This window comes from Oncorhynchus keta, chromosome 30 (assembly GCF_023373465.1).
Source record: "Oncorhynchus keta strain PuntledgeMale-10-30-2019 chromosome 30, Oket_V2, whole genome shotgun sequence".
Lineage (NCBI taxonomy): Eukaryota > Metazoa > Chordata > Actinopteri > Salmoniformes > Salmonidae > Oncorhynchus > Oncorhynchus keta.
In genome coordinates, this window is record NC_068450.1 from 32,640,935 (window position 1) to 32,663,230 (window position 22,296).

The 22,296-nt window shown below is 47.5% G+C and overlaps 1 protein-coding gene across 3 annotated transcripts in view; it reads right to left on the reverse strand.

Annotated features, from left to right (window-relative positions):
* Nucleotides 1-22,296, reverse strand: part of LOC118371377 (uncharacterized) — a 48,487-nt gene that overhangs the window by 11,398 nt on the left and 14,793 nt on the right. For all 3 annotated transcript variants that reach the window (XM_052488281.1, XM_052488279.1, XM_052488280.1), the window contains exons 2-5: nt 19,568-19,724; nt 3,353-3,469; nt 2,840-3,009; nt 16-118 (exon numbers count right to left, since the gene is read on the reverse strand). In XM_052488281.1, the coding sequence (XP_052344241.1) occupies nt 16-118; nt 2,840-3,009; nt 3,353-3,465 (386 nt within the window). In that variant the 5' untranslated portion in view covers nt 3,466-3,469; nt 19,568-19,724. The remainder of the gene's footprint in view (nt 1-15; nt 119-2,839; nt 3,010-3,352; nt 3,470-19,567; nt 19,725-22,296) is intronic.

The window sequence follows — 22,296 nt, forward strand, 5'->3', positions numbered from 1 at the left end:
AACAGCGTTAGTTACCTGGTGATGTCTTGCAGCTGTTCATAGCTGAGATGATCCACCAGCAGGTCATTGATCTGTAACACCTGGTCTCCAGGGTACAGTATCCCATCTGCTGGGCCTCCTACACACACAGAGGACAAAAGGTTATATAGTTCAACACAGTCACATGTGCTTACAGTAGCTCCTCTGGGGAGGCATACGAGGGTTAACATTATTCTGGGTCCTTGCCAACCTCTCTGCCAGTCTTTCTGTATCATTGCCAGCCTCTCTGTCAGCCTCTCTGTCAGCCTCTCTGTCAGCCTCTCTGTCAGCCTCTCTGTCAGCCTCTCTGCCAGTCTCTCTGACAGCCTCTCTGTCAGCCTCTCTGACAGCCTCTCTGACAGCCTCTCTGACAGCCTCTCTGTCAGCCTCTCTGTCAGTCTCTCTGACAGCCTCTCTGTCAGCCTCTCTGTCAGCCTCTCTGTCAGCCTCTCTGTCAGCCTCTCTGACAGCCTCTCTGACAGCCTCTCTGACAGCCTCTCTGTCAGCCTCTCTGCCAGTCTCCCTGCTTTCTCTGATTGGTTATTTATACTCATGTGTCTTCAGGCCAGAGAGCAGGACTGAGACACAGCAGTTACTCTGCTGCCCACTCTCTCCACAGACACACACACACACACACACACACACACACACACACACACACACACACACACACACACACACACACACACACACACACACACACACACACACACTGTCCAGCAAACCCTGTCACTGACACACACTACTAACCACTGACAGCATATGGCACACACACACACACACACACCACCTCGCACACACATCCACACACATACGCCCACACCCATCCACACTCTACTAACCACTGACAGCATGGCACTACACACACACACACACACACACACACGCACACATACACACACACACACACACACACACACACACACACACACACAGTCTTGCCCAGCTAACCTTGCGAGGACATACAATTCAGTCCCATTCAACATCCTATTTTCCTTAACCCCTAACCCTAACCCTAACCCCAAAACCTAACGTTAACCCTAACCCTGACCCTATATCCTAACCCTAAAACTAACCCTAACCCGAATTCTAACCTTAACCCTAAACCGAATTCTAACCTTAACCCTAAACCCACTAGAAATAGCATTTGACCTCGTGGGGACGAACAAAATGTCCCCAGTTGGTTTCACAATGTCAGGTCTGCCAACCCCCTGCTGTGCTTTCGTGCCAGCACTGCCAATACCCTGATCCAATACCCTGATCCAATAGCCTGATCCAATACCCTGATCCAATACCCTGATCCCTACAGCTCCACTCTCTCTCCTTTTCTCTCTACCTTTCCTCCCGTCACACTCTCATCTCACTGCCTCTCTTTTACCCACCATCTCTCTCACTAACTCTCTCTTTCTCTCTCTCTCTTGCTCTCCCTCTCACCCTCCCTCTCTGTCCCCCCTCTCTCTCCCTCCCTCTGTCTCCCCCTCTCTCTCTCCCTCTCTCTGTCCCCCCCTCTCTCTCCCTCTCTCTCTCCCTCCCTCTCTGTCCCCCCTCTCTCTCCCTCCCTCTCTCTGTCCCCCCTCTCTCCCTCTCTCTCTCCCTCCCTCTCTGTCTGTCTCCCCTTCCTTTCTCCCTACCTCCCTCCCCCCTCCCTCTCTGTCCCCCCCTCTCTCTCCCTCCCTCTCTCACTCCCTCCCTCTCTGTCCCCCTCTCTCTCTCTCCCTCCCTCTCTGTCTCCCCCTCTCTCACTCCCTCCCTCTCTGTCCCCCTCTCTCTCTCCCTCCCTCTCTGTCTTCCCCTCTCTCTCTCTCTCCCTCCCTCTCTGTCTCCCCCTCTCTCTCTCCCTCTCCCTCTCCCTCCCTCTCTCTGTCCCCCTCTCTCTCCCTCTCTCTCTCCCTCCCTCTCTGTCCCCCTCTCTCTCTCCCTCCCTCTCTGTCTTCCCCTCTCCCTCTCTGTCTCCCCTTCCTCCCCCCCCCCTCCCTCTCTGTCCCCCCCTCTCTCTCCCTCCCTCTCTGTCTCCCCCCTCTCTCTCCCTCTCTCACTCCCTCCCTCTCTGTCCCCCTCTCTCTCTCCCTCCCTCTCTGTCTTCCCCTCTCTCTCTCTCTCTCTCCCTCCCTCTCTGTCTCTCTCTCTCTCTCTCCCTCCCTCCCTCTCTGTCTTCCCCTCTCTCTCTCTCCCTCCCTCCCTCTGTCTTCCCCTCTCTCTCTCTCTCTCCCTCCCTCTCTGTCTCCCCCTCTCTCTCTCCCTTCCTCTCTGTCTCCCCCCTCTCTCTTTCTCTCACCCCCCTCTTTCTCCCTCCCCTCTCTCTCTCTCCCTCCCTCTCTGTTTCCCCCCTCCGTCCCTCCCTCTCTTTCTCCCTCCCCTTCTCTCTATCCCTCCCTCTCTGTCTCCCCCCTCTCTCTTTCTCTCACTTCCCCTCTCTCTCTCTGCAGCAAGTTGTGATTATTGGGCCGGGGGCAGCAGGGTACTTCTCAGGGTATTGATCAGTAGATTCTACAGAGAGGAAAGAAACACACAGCTCAGCAAGGTGTGTGTGTGTGTGTTAATGTGTGTGTCCAACTAAATGAAGAGTTATCAAATCTAAAAAGGATGAGCAAGTGGCTCTGTTGTTTCACTGGCTTTTCTGGCACGGTGCCTGGCATTCTAAATGCCAGGAGAGGGTTGGTGTGTGTGTGCGTACGCACGCATGTGTGTGTGCATGTGTTTGTGTGTGCCTAAATCTGTCTTGCTGTGGGCGAGTCTACTGCGGCATGATGAAGCAGGTGGCCACATTTCAGAGAGAGCGTTCACTCTCTCGCTCTCTCAGACACACACGCTCACGGCGTACCTGCAGCCACGTCCCTGACCAGCAGAGGGTGCTGTTTGGAGAGGGAGAACCCATGACCGCTGGAGTCCAACACCGGGTCTCTGACGATCTGAACCGTTAGCCTCACCGGGAAGTTCTGACTGGTCACGCTGCCAGACCGGTTGGACCTCCCATCCCCAAGGATCCGCTCTCTGAGAGGTCAAACAGGGGTTAAATAGGGGTTAGAGGTCAGGGGTTATTGGGAGTGGCAGAGCAGCTGGTGTGATACTATGTGAGTAAAGTATTTGTGTAAAACATTGAATTAGATTCACTACAGAGGGCTAAAGGCATCCCCTTCCATCTCTGTCAGCTGTTTCTGACGTGTTTACTAGCATGACTAACAGGTGGCCCGTCCACACACCTCATTCTATTGTGGGACTGCAAACCTCTTGACATCAAATCTCTGTAGGTTTCTCTGTCTGTGAGTTCCTCTATCTGTGAATGTGTGTTCCTCTATGTGTGAATGCATATGCCTCTCATGTGTTGATACTGTACCTGCTGAGTGATTCGCGGGTGCGTCTGATCAACGTCCCCACCACCTGCTGCACCCGGGTGGCCCTACGGCTACGAGACAGAGACCGACTCCTACTCCTCTCTTTCTCCTCCATTTAACTACACAGACAGACAGACAGACAGACAGACAGACAGACAGACAGACAGACAGACAGACAGACAGACAGACAGACAGACAGACAGACAGACAGACAGACAGACAGACAGACAGACAGACAGACAGACAGAGACAGACAGACAGACAGACAGACAGACAGACAGACAGACAGACAGACAGACAGACAGACAGACAGACAGACAGACAGACAGACAGACAGACAGACAGACAGACAGACAGACAGACAGACAGACAGACAGACAGACAGACAGACAGAGAGAGAGAGAGAGAGAGAGAGAGAGAGAGAGAGAGAATAAAATGGAAAACTTAGTCAGTTGCACACAACTGAAATATGTGTTTCACATTTCATCCAACACCTCTAAATCAGAGAGCTGCAGTGGGCTGCCTTAGTTTACATTATCAGCACCCAGTTGTTGTTAACCGCCTTGCTCAATGGCAGATTTCTCCACCTTGCCGGTTCTGGGATTCGAACCAGCAACCTTTGAGTTACTGGCTCAACACTCTTGCACTCGCCCAATGGTCAGATGAAGCAGATGCTAAACTACAGGAGTGTTTTGCTATCACAGAATGTCCCGGGATTCTTCCGATGGCATTGAGGAGTACACCACATCAGTCACTGGCTTCATCAATAAGTGCATTGAGGACGTCATCCCCACAGTGACTGTACGTACGTACCCCAACCAGAAGCCATGGATTACAGGCTACATTCACACTGAGCTAAAGGGTAGAGCTGCCGCTTTCAAGGTGCGGGACTCTAACCAGAAGCTTATAAGAAATCCTGCTATGTCCTGCAACGAACCACCAAACAGGCAAAGCGTCAATACAGGGCTAAGATTGAAACATACTATGACGCTCATCTTATGTGGCAGGGCTTGCAAACTATTACAGACTATAAAGTGAAGCACAGCTGCGAGCTGCCCAGTGACACGAGCCTACCAGACGAGCTAAATCACTTCTATGCTCGCTTCAAGGCAAGCAAAACTGAGGCATACATGAGAGCATCAGCTGTTCCGGACGACTGTGTGATCACGCTCTCCATAGCCTTTAAACAGGTCAACATACACAAGGCTGCGGGGCCAAACAGATTACCAGGATGTGTGCTCCGGGCATGTGCTGACCAACTGGCAGGTGTCTTCACTGACATTTTCAACATGTCCCTGATTGAGTCTGTAATACCAACATGTTTCAAACAGACCACCATAGTCGCTGTGCCCAAGAACACAAAAGCAACCTGCCTAAATAACTACAGACCCGTAGCACTCACGTTCGTAGCCATGAAGTGCTTTGAAAGGCTGGTAATGGCTCACATCAACACCATTATCCCAGAAACCCTAGACCCACTCCAATTTGCATACCGCCCAAACAGATCCACAGATGATGCAATCTCTATGGCACTCCACACTGCCCTTTCCCACCTGGACAAAAGGAACACCTATGTGAGGATGCTATTCATTGACTACAGCTCAGCGTTCAACACCATAGTACCCTCAAAGCTCATCACTAAGCTAAGGACCCTGGGACTAAACACCTCCCTTTGCAACTGGATCCTGGACTTCCTGACGGGCCGCCCCCAGGTGGTCAGGGTAGGTAGCAACACATCTGCCTTGCTGATCCTCAACACTGCAGCCCCACAGGGGTGCGTGCTCAGTCCCCTCCTGTACTCCCTGTTCCCCCATGACTACATGGCCAGGCACAACTCCAACACCATCATTAAGTTTGCAGACGACACAACAGTGGTAGGCCTGATCACCGATAATGACGAGACAGCCTATAGGGAGGAGGTCAGAGACCTGGCCGGGTGGTGCCAGAATAACAACCTCTCCCTAAACTAAACCAAGACTAAGGAGATGATAGTGGACCACAGGAAAAGGAGGACCGAGCACGCCCCCATTCTCATTGACAGGGCTGTAGTGGAGCAGGTTGAGAGCTTCAAGTTCCTTGGTGTCCACATCACCAACAAACTAGAATGATCCAAACACACCAAGACAGTCGTGAAGAGGTCACAACAAAGCCTATTCCCCCTCATTAAAGATTTGGCATGGGTCCTCAGATCCTCAAAAGTTTCTATAGCTGCAACAACGATTGCATCACTGCCTGGTACGGCAACTGCTCGTCCTCCGACCGCAAGGCACTACAGAGGGTAGTGCGTACGGCCCATTACATCACTGGGGCTAAACTGCCTGCCATCCAGGACCTCTACTCCAGGCGGTGTCAGAGGAAGGCCCTAAAAATTGTCAAATATCCCAGCCACCCCAGTCATAGACTGTTCTCTCTACTACTGCATGGCAAGCGATATAGGACAAAAAAGCTTCTCAACAGTTTTTACCCCCTAGCCATAAGACTCCTGAACATGTAATGAAATGGCTACCTGGACTATTTGCATTGTGTGTGTCCCCCCGTACCCCTCTTTACGCTACTGCTACTCTCTGTTTATCATATATGCATAGTCACTTTAACTACACAATACATACTACCTCAATTGGCCTGACCACCCAGAGCTCCCGCACATTGGCTAACCGGGCTATCTGCATTGTGTCCCACCACCCGCCAACCCCTCTTTACGCTACTGCTACTCTCTGTTCATCATATAGGCAAAGTCACTTTAACCATATCTACATGTACATACTACCTCAATCAGCCTGACTAACCGGTGTCTGTATGTAGCCTCGCTACTTTTATAGCCTCACTACTGTATATAGCCTGTCTTTTTACTGTTGTTTTATTTCTTTACTTACCTTTTGTTCAACTAATACCTTTTTTGCACTATTGGTTAGAGCCTGTATTCGGCGCACATGACAAATCAACTTTGATTTGATTTGACTAGGCTACCTGCCACCACAGAAGCAGAAAGGGAAGACAGACAAAAAGGCATTGTTGGAATGGGAACCAGAGAAGGACGGAAGACAGAGCTTAGTGTTGTGTTTGACTACAATTATCTTAGTAGCAGATCTGTATCTTGTGTTGTTTGGGAGGAGGGAGTCAGAAGGGTATTCAACTCTAAAGTCACAAGGCCAAACACGACACACTCAACAAGATGTGACACATAGGACAACCACAATTTTAGGACACGCTTTTAGGACATTTAATAAGGAACAGACACGCACATACACATTACGCACGCACGCACACACACACACACACACACACACACACACACACACACACAGACACACACACACACACACACACACACACACACACACACACACAGACACACACACACACACACACACACACACACACACACACACACACACACACACACACACACACACACACACACACACACACACACACACACACACACACACACACACACACACACACACACACACACACACACACACACAGACACACACACAGACACACACACACACACAGACACACACACACACAGACACACACACACACACACACTACTTGTCTCTGTGTTTATCGCGACTGACAACTTTGCAGCAGTGCACTTTCTGTTCAGCCTTCCCTTTATGCAGATATGCGGGTGGCTGGGAACGAGGGATGAAGGGATGTTAAGAAACAGGGGGAGGGAGAGTGGAGGGGGTTCGTTATGTTTTAATCAAATCCCAGAGAAGTGTGCTCAGCATTCGCTCAGTCTGACCACAACTCATGGCCAACACCACCTCGCAACACTGTTTCCTCCCCAACAGCCAATCAATAGCCCTCCTCGTCTCGGCCACATTCATCCTCTGATAATTCACTGACATGCTTTATCTGAGGTTTCTGACAGTCTGGGTTCCGTCTGGGTTCAGTATGTTGCTAAAATTGGACATAGACAGACAAGGTCTGGGTAAACTGAATTTAAATTGCAACCTTAATTTAAATCAGTCCATTGTTAATTTGTTGACATCCAGGCTTTATTGACTGTCTCTAATGTTAGCACTCAATAAAGAAAATATCTAGGTTGACCATCAGCACTGTAATTAATGGATGGGATCATACTGTGAATGAACATCCCCTGCAACCCTGCTGCTAGCAGGCTGCACAGCAGGAGAGACAGAGAAAATGGAAATTGAATTGAATAGAGAGAGAAAATTGAATTGAGTAGAGAAAGAGAGAGAGAGAGAGAGAGAGAGGGAGAGAGAGAAGCAGAGACAGAGAGAGAGAGACAGAGAGAGAGAGAGAGAGAGAGAGAGAGAGAGAGAGAGAGAGAGAGAGAGAGAGAGAGAGAGAGAGAGAGAGAGAGAGAGAGAGAGAGAGAGAACCAATTGCTCTATATAGCAGTGAAGTATGGGGTCCAATCTCTAATAATGAATTTACCAAATGGGACAAACATCCAATCGAAATACTGCATGCAGAGTTTTGCAAGACTGTATTGCAAGTGCAAAGAAAAACTGCAAATAACGCATGTAGAGCAGAATTGGGCCAATACCCCCTCCTCATTCAAATAGAAAAAAGAACCATCACATTTTACAACCATCTAAAAACAAGTGACCCCAAAACATTCCATCACACAGCTCTACAATGTCAAGAGATGAAACAAGAGGAGAGTCCCCTCAACCAGCTGGTTCTGAGGCTCAGTTCACCAACTCAAACCAACCCCATAGAGCCTCAGGACAACACTCAGAAAGTCTGGCCCAATCAAATCATCACAAAACAAAAATAAAAATATATCACCTATTGGAAAGACACCACAAAAAAATGAAAGTCAATTTCAATGCTATTTGGCTCTAAACAAACAGTACATGGTGGCAGACTATCTGACCACTGTGACTGATATAAAACTGAGGAAAACATTGACTAGGTACAGACTCAGTGAGCACAGTCTGGCTATAGAGACCGGTCGTCACAGACAAACCTGGATGCCCAGAGTGGACAGTCTGGCTATAGAGACCGGTCGTCACAGACAAACCTGGCTGCCCACAGAGGACAGGCTGTGCTCACTCTGCTCCAGGGGAGAGGTAGAGACAGAGCTGCATTTCCTATTACACTGTGACAAATACTCAGACCTAAGAGAATATTTCTTTCCCAAAATTATAATTCAATACAAAGAATTTGAAACTATAAATGTTTTGGCAGCCAAATGTGTGTCCTCCTGCCAAAACCTGAGGGACAGCCAGTGAAAAGTGCAAAGTAATGTCGATAATATTTCCCATCTTGTTTTGTTTTGTCTTTCATACCACGTCATGTGTCTTCTCAGTCATGTTGACACTGGTCTACTACCATTGCTTTAATGTATTGTTGTTCTGATTAATATTGTTGTTGAAGTTGTTGTTAATGGTAATCCCATGTACACTACTACTATTATTATTGCTGTTGGTCCCCACCATTTATTTACATATAAATATAGATATATTTTAAATATAAATATATTTATTTTATTTTTCGATATGTATACTTTGACAATGTAAGTAATATTGAACTTGCCATGTCAATAAAGTAAATTGAATTGAATTGAATTGAGAGAGAGAGAAAAAGAGAGAGAGAGAGACAGAAAGAGAGAGAGAGACAGAGAGAGAGAGAGATAGAGAGAGAGACAGAGAGAGAGAGAGAGAGAGAGACAGAGAGAGACAGAGAGAGACAGAGAGAGAGACAGAGAGAGAGACAGAGAGAGAGAGAGAGAGAGAGAGAGACAGAGAAAGAGAGAGAGACAGAGAGAGAGAGAGAGCAAGACAGCAAGACAGAGAGACAGAGAGAGAGAGAGAGAGAGAGAGAGAGAGAGAGAGAGAGAGAGAGAGAGAGAGAGAGAGAGAGAGAGAGAGAGAGAGAGAGAGAGAGAGAGAGACAGAGAGACAGAGATAGAGAGAGAGAGAGAGAGAGAGAGAGAGAGAGAGACTTTTTGACTTTTGGTCTTTCTTTATTGAAACATTCTCAATTCATTTAAAACTCACCCCCCCACTCCTAAAATAAAAAAATATACAACCGTATATCCAAAACATCTTCCCCAGCAATACAGACAGCCCCCCCAACACACCATATCTCCTCAAACATCTCCACACATTTGATCATTTTATAGAACTCAAACTCAACCCTAAGGCGCGCAGAGACCATCCCATGAAACAGTAGTAAAGGGTCTGTTATCCCCCCACCTTTGACCCTGTTCCTCCTTGTTAGCCAAATAGATAACTTTGCCTGAGCAAACAGAAAATTCAACAAAAGACATTTTTCTTTCTCCTTACTCGAATACCTGTATCCCATTATAAACATCCCAACAGCAAAAACCACCCCCAACCTGTCACACAGACATTCCAACAGAGACATTAATGGCATTAACCTGGTGCACACAGAAAACACATGAATTACAGTTTCTTTCATTTGACAGAAAGGACACCCCTGCCCAATTCCTGGATCAACCCGTGCCAACCAGCTGTTAGTGGCCAGGGCTCCATGAAGAACCCTCCACTGGAGGTCCCCTGACCTCTTTGGTACTGGGGGTTTGTAGAGCGCCCTCCATCTAAAACCCACCATACTCTCCGCCCCACATACCCCCTGCCACTGATGTGCCTTCACTCCTGTTAGGCTTCTAATGCTCCTAACCTTAACGCAGAGGTTGTAGAGGGCTTTACCTCCCACCCCCTCAAATTCCCCCAGGCTCGGAGTGTTAAAATCTAACAAGTCCTCCAGACCCCCTTGCCAGTCTCCAGTCTCTGCCGTCACCTGCAGTGGCGGGAACATTGGTGGCCCCTCTCCCTTTGGCCTCTCAAACACCCCCCTTACCGGCTCAGACAGTGCCTCCTGGACCTCCTCCAGGAATCTCTCCAGCAGCCTAAGAGACGTTATTCCTGTTTGTTGCGCCAAGACCTCCAGGGTTTTCCACCCCTCCTCTCCCAGCAGTCTCAGGTCACCCAGCCTTTGTAAACCCCCTGCCATCAGTTGCCTCTGCAGGGTGGCCGACTGAACCGATCTCAAAGGGATGGCTGGGTTGTGGAAGATAGGCTCCTCCCACACCCACTGCCCAGGCTCCACACCCCCTTCTCGTGTGGGCCTTAGCAGCTGCCAGTCCCTCAGCACCGCAGAGTAAAACTCTGAGAGACCTGCTGTACTCAGCCTCTCCAGCTTCATGAGGAACAGCTGCCGGTCCAACCCTAATCCGCCAGCTCTCCTCAGCAGCGCATGCTGGTTCCCTCCAGCCAACATCAGTGTGGTACAGCAGTCTCTGCACCGCCTTTAGTCGGAAAGCAGCCATCCTGCTCTCCAGTTCCACCAGGCCCTGTCCTCCTTCGTGGACGGTCATGTACAAAACTGCTGCCTTCAGCCAGTGATGTCCCGACCAAAGAAGTCCACCAGCTTGCGTTGCAGGTCTGCAAGCAGACCAGCGGGGGGGTTGAGGACAGCCAGTTTATGCCACAAGGAAGATGCCACCAGGTTGTTGATTATCAGCACCCTCCCTCTATATGACACTTGGGACAGGAGCCACCTCCACCTGGCCAGTCTTGACACCACTGCCTGTGACAGCCCCTCCCAGTTCTTGCTGACCCACCTCTCCGAGCCCAGGTACACCCCCAACACTTTAAGCCCTTCACAACCCCACTGCAAACCCCCTGGAAGCAGAGGAGGAGCCCTATCCCCCCATGCCCCACATAACAGAGCTTTGCTCTTTCCCCAGTTTACCTTAGCTGATGAAGCTCCCTCGTACACCTTCAGACTGGTCTCTAGTTCCTGCATATCTTGCCCATCCCTGACCATCACAGAAACATCATCTGCATATGCTGAGACTGCTATTTCTGTCACCACATCCATGCCTGTCCAGCACACTCCCCGCAGTCTCCTGCGTAGCAGTCCTAAAAAAGGCTCAATGGCTAGTGTGTACAGCTGCCCAGATAGAGGGCATCCTTGTCTAATGCCCCGTCTCACCCAGACTGGCCTACTGAGCCCCCCTCCCACCTTAACCATACATGACGCCCCAGCATACAACAGCTTCACACAGGTCACAAAACTCTTCCCAAACCCAAACACAGACATCACATTAAACAGATACTCATGATCCACTCTATCAAAAGCCTTCTCTTGATCTAAAGAGACCAGTCCAAAGTTCACTTTAGAACCTCTCGACAAGTCCAACATGTCCCTAATCAAGAACAAGTTGTCCGTGATTGAGCGTCCCGGTACACAATATGTCTGGTCCTTGTGTATTATAGAGTCCAGATGGGACTTCAGTCTGTTAGAGAGGACCTTGGCAAAAATCTTGTAGTCCGCACAGAGTAATGCCACAGGCCTCCAGTTCTTAAGTTCACACAAGTCCCCTTTTTTGGGCAGGAGAGTCAGAGCCGCCCGACGGCAGCTCATCGGCAACTCTCCTACCCCGACGCATTCTCGCAACACGCAAAATAAATCCTGTCCAATTGTTCCCCAGAATTTTTTGTAAAATTCCACTGGAAGTCCATCGACCCCGTCGACCTCGTGCACCCGGGGGACATCTGGGTTACTGCCTCTGCCAGTTCATGTGACAACAGAGGAATGTCCATTTCATCCCTCTGTGCCCGAGAGAGCTTAGGGAGTCCTGCGAACAAGACCTGAGCACACATAGGATCACACATTTCTGCCCTATACAATTCAGTATAAAACTCCACAGTCCGCTCCCGCATCTCCCCCACCACAGAGGTCACCCGCCCATCAGACAGCCGTAGACAATGCATACCCTTGGCTTCACTGCTCTGTCTTTCCAAACCAAAGAAGAAGGAGCTGGGAGCATCCATCTCCTTGAGCATGGAGAACCTAGCTCTTACAAGTGCTCCCTTTGCTTTAACCTGGAAAAAACTGCCCAGGTCCCTACGTAATTCGACTAAGTTAGCCTGGAGGCCTACATTGCCTTGCCCCACCATCTCTACCTCCATCTCACTAATACACCGCTCTAGTTCCCCCAATACTCTCCTAGCCTCTGAGGATGAGAGAGCTGTGTACTGTTGACAGAAAAGCCGAATTTGCACTTTCCCCACATCCCACCATTGACTCAGAGACTCATACTCCTCTCTTCGCTGCCCCCATCTTTCCCAAAAAGTCTGGAAACCTGAGCAAAAAGTGGCATCTTGTAAGAGCTTTACATTGAACTTCCAATAAGATGCCTGCCGGGGCCCTGGTGAAATAGACAGTCGGGCCATGGTTATGTGGTGATCCGAAAACCCCACTGGGAGAATGGTAGCACCCAGCAGCCTATTGCTCTGATTCCTGGACATGTAAAAACGATCAAGTCGAGCTGCACTCACCCTAGCCCCAAAAACCTTCACCCACGTATACTGTCTTGTGTTTGGATGTTTAGTTCTCCAAACATCCACTAGGTCAAACTGATTAAAGATGTCCCTTAACACTCCCACTGACACTGAATGAGGCTCTTCCCCATTTCTGTCTTTTGTAAAATCCATTGTACAGTTCCAGTCACCTCCGATCACCAGCGTCTCCTCAGGCGCTACTTGTGAGAGTTCCTGTCTAAGACTCCCAAATAGAACCCCTCTTTCTCTCCCTGTGTTAGGCACATACACATTTATAAAGACTAATTTCTGCTTTAACAACAAGCAACCTACCCCTACACACCTCCTTTGAGGAGCAAATTTTTACAGCCAGACCCGGTGCAAAAAGGACTGCACTAAGATTTGTCCCATGGCTCAACACACTTGCCCCTTTCCACCAGAGCCCCCAATCAACTTCATTCACCACATCACTATGCGTCTCCTGCAGAAACAACACCTGTACTTTTTTTTGTTTTACATATTCACCCAACACACTCCTCTTTCCCGCATCTCTGGCGCCATTTATATTGAGAGAGCCTACCCAAAGAGTCTCCATAAGAAGTGGGAGAAAAGCCAGCAGAGAAATAGATCAATAGCAAAGCTCAAAAAGCCCCAGTGTCAGTAAGAAATTAAACATTTAAACAGTGTCTGAAGGTAAACCTTTACGCACTGTTGTGACCCACTTCCTCAACCTAAACCGTTTCCTGGGTGAGAGGACACCATGCCCCTCATTTCTCATAGCATGTTGTACTGATCTTACAAACTTTCTAGGATCAGGAAAAAAAAGCCTCAAGATTAACTTTTTTCCCCTTAGTCTCATTCAGGAACCTTGTCAGTTCTCTCAACGTGTACTTAGACCCCTCTGGTTGACTGGCTGTCAGCTCCGGGCCAATTGAAGAGGAGTCTGAAAAAAATAACTCCTCATCCTCTTCCTCAGACTCACTTTCCTCCTCTTCTCTATCTCCCACCCTGACCACCTGCCCTTTCTCTCTGGTTAGGGCCTCACCCACAGCAACAGGCAACATTTCCATGGTGCCTTTGTCCACACCCTTTTTCTTTTTCCTCTTGACACCCTCCTCCTCCCCCCCTAATCTCTTACACTTCCCCACTATACTCTCCTCATCCACTAGAATAACCTGACTAGACGCAGTATCATCTGCACCACCCTCCATAGCATGACTAGGGCCAGCCTCAGCTACACCACCCTCCATAGCATGACCAGGGCCTGCCTCAGCTATACCACCCTCCATAGCATGACTCGGCCCAGCATCATCTGCACCACCCTCCATAGCATGTCTAGGCCCAGCCTCAGCTACCCCACCATCTCTAGCCTGACTAGACCCAGCCTCTGCTTCTCCACCATCTCTAGCCTGACTAGACCCAGCCTCCACTACCCTACCATCTCTAGCCTGACTAGACCCAGCCTCTGCTTCTCCACCATCTCTAGCCTGACTAGACCCAGCCTCATCTACACCACCATCTCTAGACTGACTAGGCCCAGCCTCTGCTGTCTGCATCTCCTTACCCCCTGCATTTTGACCTCGATTTCCTCCCCTTGCGCTCGTACCCTCCCCTTGTCTATGGCCTTTATGTGGGCACGCAAAGCTCTTGTGCCCTAAATCCCCACATTCAAAACACTGTAGACTATCTGTGCTGGCAAAACCTGCATAGAGCCCCTCCCCATGCCTCACTTTAAAATGCACATTTAGCTGTTGCTCATTATTGTTCAGAAACATAAACACTTGCCTCCTGAACGAAACAACGTGCTTAACGGCATCTGCCTGAAAACCTGCTGACAGTACACAGAAACCGCTAGCAAACTTACCAAAACGACTCAGCTCTTTCCTAATTTGATCATCCGTAATAAACGGAGGCAAATTTGCCACTACAACTCTTGTTGAAGGGGTAGAGAGAGGTGAAATTGACACCAACACATCCCGTACAAATATTCCGCTAGCAATTAGCCTACCGACCAAATTAGCCCTTTTCATGAACACAACCACAGCCTTGTTCATTCTAGAAGCAGAATGTATAAACTCAGCTCCTACCTGTTCACCGACCGCGAGCAGAACCTCCTCCACCTTAACTCCGTTCTCAGGAACACACCTGAATCCATGCTGTATCGACAGCGTCTCCTCCGCGCTAGGCTGAGAAGCCATTGCGCACACTACACCTTCCAACCCCCAGGAAAGTTACTCTGTCCTCTTCCACCCTAACTTTGAAAAAAAAACTTTGGATACCGCTAAAAACAAATATTGCATTAACCCTCCACCATAGAAAATAACATGTAAAGAAAAGAATCAAGAAAGTTAGTTAGGATAGAGCTTTCCACACCAAACACTCAAACTCCAAAAACACCCAGCATGCACCGAGAGAGAGAGAGAGAGAGAGAGAGAGAGAGAGAGAGAGAGAGACACACACACACAGAGAGACAGCGAGAGAGAGAGACAGAGAGACAGCGAGAGAGAGAGACAGAGAGACAGAGAGAGAGACAGAGAGACAGGGAGAGAGAGAGAGAGAGAGAGAGAGAGAGAGAGAGAGAGAGAGAGAGAGAGAGAGAGAGACAGAGAGAGAGAGACAGAGAGAGAGACAGAGAGAGACAGAGAGAGACAGAGAGACAGAGAGAGAGAGAGAGAGAGAGAGAGAGAGAGAGAGAGAGAGAGAGAGAGACAGAGAGAGAGACACAGAGAGAGAGAGAGAGAGACAGAGAGACAGAGAGAGAGAGAGACAGAGAGAGAGAGAGAGAGAGAGAGAGAGAGAGAGAGAGAGAGACAGAGAGAGAGAGAGAGAGACAGAGAGACAGAGAGAGGGACTGCATTATTATTAACAGCAGACTCGTACATTTCCTCAATGAAAACAATGTACTGAGCAAATGTCAAATTGGCTTTTTACCAAATTACCGTACAACAGACCATGTATTCACCCTGCAGACCCTAATTGACAACCAAACAAACCAAAACAAAGGCAAAGTCTTCTCATGCTTTGTTGATTTCAAAAAAGCCTTCGACTCAATCTGGCATGAGGGTCTGCTATACAAACTGATGGAAAGTGGTGTTGGGGGTAAAACATACGACATTATAAAATCCATGTACACAAACAACAAGTGTGCGGTTAAAATTGGCAAAAAACACACATTTCTTCACACAGGGTCGTGGGGTTAGACAGGGATGCAGCTTAAGCCCCACCCTCTTCAACATATATATCAACGAATTGGCGCGGGCACTAGAAAAGTCTGCAGTACCCGGCCTCCCCCTGCTAGAATCCGATGTCTGCTGTTTGCTGATGATCTGGTGCTTCTGTCACCAACCAAGGAAGGCCTACAGCAGCCCCTAGATCTTATGCACAGATTCTGTCAGACCTGGGCCCTGACAGTAAATCTAAGTAAGACCAAAATAATGGTGTTCCAAAAAAGGTCCAGTCACCAGGACCACACATACAAATTCCATCTAGACACTGTTGCCCTAGAGCACACAAAAAACTATACATACCTTGGCCTAAACATCAGCGCCACAGGTAACTTCCACAAAGCTGTGAACGATCTGAGAGACAAGGCAAGAAGGGCATTCTATGCCATCAAAAGAAACATAAATTTCAACATACCAATTAGGATTTGGCTAAAAATACTTGATTCAGTCATAGAGCCCATTGCCCTTTATGGTTGTGAGGTCTGGGGGCCGCTCACCAACCAAGACTTCACAAAATGGGACAAACACCAAATTGAGACTCTGCACGCAGAATTCTGCAAAAATATCCTCCGTGTACAACGTAAAACACCAAATAATGCATACAGAGCAGAATTAGGCCGATACCCACTAATTATCAAAATCCAGAAAAGAGCCTTTAAATTCTACAACCACCTAAAAGGAAGCGATTCACAAACCTTCCATAACAAATCCATCACCTACAGAGAGATGAACCTGGAGAAGAGTCCCCTAAGCAAGCTGGTCCTGGGGCTCTGTTCACAAACACAAACACACCCTACAGAGCCCCAGGACAACAGCACAATTAGACCCAACCGAATCATGAGAAAACAAAAAGATAATTACTTAACACATTGGAAAGAATTAACAAAAAACAGAGCTAACTAGAATGCTATTTGGCCCTACACAGAGAGTACACAGCGGCAGAATACCTGACCACTGTGACTGACCCAAAATTAAGGAAAGCTTTGACTATGTACAGACTCAGTGAGCATAGCCTTGCTATTGAGAAAGGCCGCCGTAGGCAGACATGGCTCTCAAGAGAAGACAGGCTATGTGCTCACTGCCCACAAAATGAGGTGGAAACTGAGCTGCACTTCCTAACCTCCTGCCCAATGTATGACCATATTAGAGATACATATTTCCCTCAGATAACACAGATCCACAAAGAATTCGAAAACAAATCCAATTTTGAAAAACTCCCATATCTACTGGGTGAAATTCCACAGTGTGCCATCACAGCAGCAATATTTGTGACCTGTTGCCACGAGAAAAGGGCAACCAGTGAAGAACAAACACCATTGTAAATACAACCCATATTTATGCGTATTTATTTTATCTTGTGTCCTTTAACCATTTGTACATTGTTAAAACACTGTATATATATATATATATATATATAATATGACATTTGTAATGTCTTTACTGTTTTGAAACTTCTGTATGTGTAATGTTTACTGTTAATTTTTGTTGTTTTTCACTTTATATATTCACTTTGTATGTTGTCTACCTCACTTGCTTTGGCAATGTTAACACATGTTTCCCATGCCAATAAAGCCCTTGAATTGAATTGAATTGAATTGACAGAGAGAGAGAGAGACAGAGAGAGAGCTCAATAGTGGCTAACGATGATGGATGTGGTGCTGAAGCCCAGTGATCGATACACAAAGCTTCTCCTCTACTATCATCTCCATATGCAGCTGAGGCTGATCAGCTCCACCAAAAACACTGTCAACTTTCCTGGAGCTCAGAGAGAAGACGTTATCACGGCTGTTTCAGGACTCTCCAGTCTGCTCGCTCTGCTTCAGTAACTACAGCATCTGAGTGCTGTAGCCTGGCTGTCTGTCTGAGTGCCTGTGCTTCAGCCAACCTCTTTCTATTGTCATGCCATCCCACACAATGACAAAGGAACTGGCTAAACAGGAAGTAACTGCCAACTGCAGGTTGAATGTTCTATCAATCAGAGTGATTAGCTGGCGATATCAGACTGTTCACTGATTCAGGTTTTGAATGATGCACTGCAGACTGTTTGCATTCTTCTACTTGAGCAATAGAGGGATGGAGAATCAGTTAAACAAAGATATTTGCGACAGAAACTATAGAGTGAGCAGACTCGTTTAGTCATTCAGTACACTGAAAGCTCTTAATGGCTAGACCGCTAACAAATTGAAGTGAACCCTCTCAGGCGCCATGCCAGGCCGCTAACATCCTACACATTGGAATGAATGGTCGTAGGCGCTAAGGTAAGGCTAGCCCAGTCTGCTAACTTTATCCCTATTGAAGTGAATCTTCTAAGGTGCTACGGCTAGCCTTCTAGCGTTGCCCTCATTGAAGCCAATGCTGTGGGTCTATAAGAGGATCATGTCCTCTTTCTGAGCCTGGACAGGGTGTTACTATGACATCCCGTTGATCCGGATTGATGTGGATGAGGGGTCACTCGTCTCTGGGCCTGAAAGACCAGCTTCTCCTGAGGCACACATACTACCCAAACCTGTTCAATCAATCTGAGATGGACACTGAGAGCTGTTCAGGTGTGTGTGTGTGTGTGTGTGTGTGTGTGTGTGTGTGTGTGTGTGTGTGTGTGTGTGTGTGTGTGTGTGTGTGTGTGTGTGTGTGTGTGTGTGTGTGTGCGTGTGCGTGTGGGCGTGCGTGTGGGCTTGCGTGCGTGCGTGTGTGAGTATGTGATTCTGTGTGCAGAAGGACAAGTACCTACTTATGAGTGTGTGTGTGCATGTGCATGTGCAGATGTCTCTGTAATGTGTGTGTATCCATGGTGCAGTGCTGACTCAGGTGAAACCTGTCTCTGTCTCTTCATCTCTCTCTCTCTCTCACAAACACACACACAAACAACAAACACACACATTTTCACTCTGCTCCCTGTGCCCTTGCCGAGTCAGGAAGTCATCTTTGGTGACAGTTTCTCTTGCTGCTGAAGACACCATCCATAAATACATGATCACCTGGATCACTTGGGAATGGGTTCACTGCTGCCCCAACTCTCTTAGCAGATTGCCTTTTGACCTATGCATTTTGGCTATACATAATCCATTGTCCGATTTTCGGGAAGGTAATACACAATTCACTTTTGTAACTCATTACTCACTCCTTAAACTCTCTCAAATATTCCATCAGTGATCTGCATATCAGAGTATACAGATGTAGGATCTTAATTTGAGCCAGTTTGCTACAGCCAGAAAATAATCCTGCAGCAACAGGAAATGTGAATTATTATGTGGATTATAATCAATGGACATTTTTTGTAGAGGTTGATACATTTTTTGTTTGGTCAAATCAAGTTTGACATTTTAAATTGGAAATTGTAAACTTTAGAAGCCTTTTAAAACCTTGGATACACTACAAGTTTGCATTTACTGCTGTGCAGGAGAATTCTCAGCAACAAAAGAGTGATCCATTTAAGATCCTACATCTGTATAGATTGTTATGATAATGTTAATATATTAATACTGTTTATATTGTAGAAGTTAAGGAATGAGATAAGGAAGCCAGTTAAAAGTACTGAGACCAGACTCAAGTGTTTAGTGAATGTGCCGTGACCAGATACTGTCTGTCTGTCTGTCTGTCTGTCTGTCTGTCTGTCTGTCTGTCTGTCTGTCTGTCTGTCTGTCTGTCTGTCTGTCTGTCTGTCTGTCTGTCTGTCTGTCTGTCTGTCTGTCTGTCTGTCTGTCTGTCACTCACTCACCGTGCTATTGCTTGTATCTTCTGGATTCCCAAACATGAAAATCCTCGGGCCATCTGTGACATCAGCTCCGGAGCCCCATCGGGATTGGCCGACAAGAGGTGGAAGAGGGCCCTTGTGATCATCAGGACCAATCAGAATTTGTAATCCCGGGAGTCGCCTGTGCAGAATGGAACAACAAATCAATCAGTTACACTGTCATTGCCTCATAATGCAAAACAACGATACATTCTGGGGTAACTAATACAATGCAAAAAGTGGATATATACCCAAAGTGCAATTGCTTATTTGAGCTGTTCTTGCCATAATGTGGACTTGGTCTTTCACCAAATAAGACTATCTTCTGTATACCATCCCTACCTTGTAACAACACAACTGATTGGCTCAAACGCATTAAGAAGGAAAGATATTCTGCAAATGAACTTTTAACAAGGCACACCTGTTAATTGAAATAAATTCCCGGTGACTACCTCAATGTAGAAAATAGTACAAATAAAGAAAAACATTGGAATGAGTAGGTGTGTCCAAACTTTTGACTGCTACTGTACATGTCATAATGTTTACTGAGTCTTTCTCTTCCTGTTAGAACCAGTCTAAGCAGCAGTGTGGTTTTATGGTAGAGGCCACCACTGTTCTCCCCACCCCCAGGCCTCCTTGCCCTAATCAAAGCAGTGTAGCCTGAAAAGCACATGACGTTGTGTTGGAGAAGAGGCACTCTAGCTTGGTCTGGTTGTCTGAATTAAAATTTCATTTCAACCCAGTTCAAAGACCGTTCCAACTGGCCCCTTTTAAAAGCTGTAAGAGAAAAGACAATTCCACTGCGGTTGAAAGGAGCTGTGCCAAGGATCTCAGAAAAACGGCACCAGCCGTTATACAAACATCAACTGTGGATGAGGCTGAAGTGTAGGGCAACATTCTGTGACCCAAATACGCTCAGACCGTGCTTTGTGCACTAATATAATGGCTCTGAGTCTGAATATGTTCACCTTATCGAAATCAGTGGAGGCTGCTGAGGGAGGACAGTTTATAATAATGGCTGGAATGGAGTAAATGGAATGGCATTAAACACATGGAAACCATGTTTGATGTATTTGATACCATTCCACTAATTCCGCTCCAGCCATTACCAGGAGCCCGTCCTCCCCAATTAAGATGCCACCAACCCCCTGTGAGCAAAATAAAGACACAATTAAACACTTGTTTAGTGCCTCTCTGTTCTATCAAGTGTCATTCCCATTTGAGTGGCTCCTGTTCCCTGAATGTCCCTGACATGCTGCTCTTTCACCAGGCCCGGTCCCCAGACACAGAGATCCCCAGTGCGCAGCTAGGAAATGACCCAGACTCACACAGGGCTCCCGAAGACGTGGATGTCGATTAAGGCAGCCCCCCACACCTTTCTGATTCAGAAGGTTTGGGTTAAATGCGGAAGACACATTTCAGTTGAATACATTCAGTTGGACAACTGACTAGGCTTCCCCCTTTCCCTTCCCCTTTCGTGAATAATGCATAGAGCTAATGCAGCTAGTTAGGCCTCCTATCTCCTCTGACAACACATGCACCCACAGAGGAGCGATGGAAGGAGGAGAGGAAATAGAGAAAGAGGGGGGTGCAGAGGGGTGGACTGCGGAGAGTAACAATAGAGAAGGGGGAGCAGGGGGTAGAGAAAGGGGGAAAGAGAATTGCCCAAGGGGGAGAAAGAGAAAAGGACAGGATATTGGAGGAGGTTGTAGTGAGGGGGAAAGAGCGAGAGAATTTTTAAAGAGGGTGAAGAGGGCAGCAGCACAGGGGGCGGAGAGAGAGAGAAATGTAGACGTCGAGAGAAGAGAAAGAGTTGAGAAAAGAACAGTGCAAGTGTTTTAGTGAGGAGAAAAAGCTGATCAGTACAGCATTTCTCTGCAAATACAGTACAAACATAGCCCAGCGGCAGGCATTGATTTATGGTCAATCGTTAAATAAATAATAAAACAAACCTACATTCATTATTGCACTATTCATCTCATACTGTTCTTTCCCTGCAGCGTGATGGAAAACGGATGAAATGTACAAAATCAGGGGTGTTTTTTCCGCTGGAGTAAATGTCTTGTAATAATGTGAGATCAGTACATAGACTTTACCCCACTTTAGAGCCACAGTCAGGATTTCCCTGTCTGTCTGTCTGTCTGTCTGTCTGTCTGTCTGTCTGTCTGTCTGTCTGTCTGTCTGTCTGTCTGTCTGTCTGTCTGTCTGTCTGTCTGTCTGTGGCTGGTGATAAGTCTGCCCCTAATCTGGCTCTGAATCAACAGTAATCGTGACTGCTGTGTTTACAAATGTCTCCAAGCTGTCCACAAAATTCATCGGTACAGCTCGTAGCCTGTCTGTATGACTGTGCTTTCTGTCTGTCTGTCTGGGCTTTCTGTCTGTCTGTCTGGGCTTTTTGTCTGTCTGTCTGTCTGTCTGTCTGTCTGTCTGTCTGTCTGTCTGTCTGGGCTTTCTGGGCCTTCTTTGTATCTTTCTCTTTGTCTCTCACTATCTCTCTGCTACTCTCCATCTTGACTGTCTACAGAAGTCATCAGTACAGTTGCTTAAAGTCTGTCTTTCTTTCTCTTTGTCTCTCACGTTGTGCCACTTTCATCATCTTGATCGTCATTAGTATAGCTTGTAGAATGTCCAAGCTTTCTTTCATTCCTTCAATCTCACTTCTGCTCTCTCTCTCTGCCACTCTCTCTCTCTGTCTCTCTCTCTCTTTCTCTCTC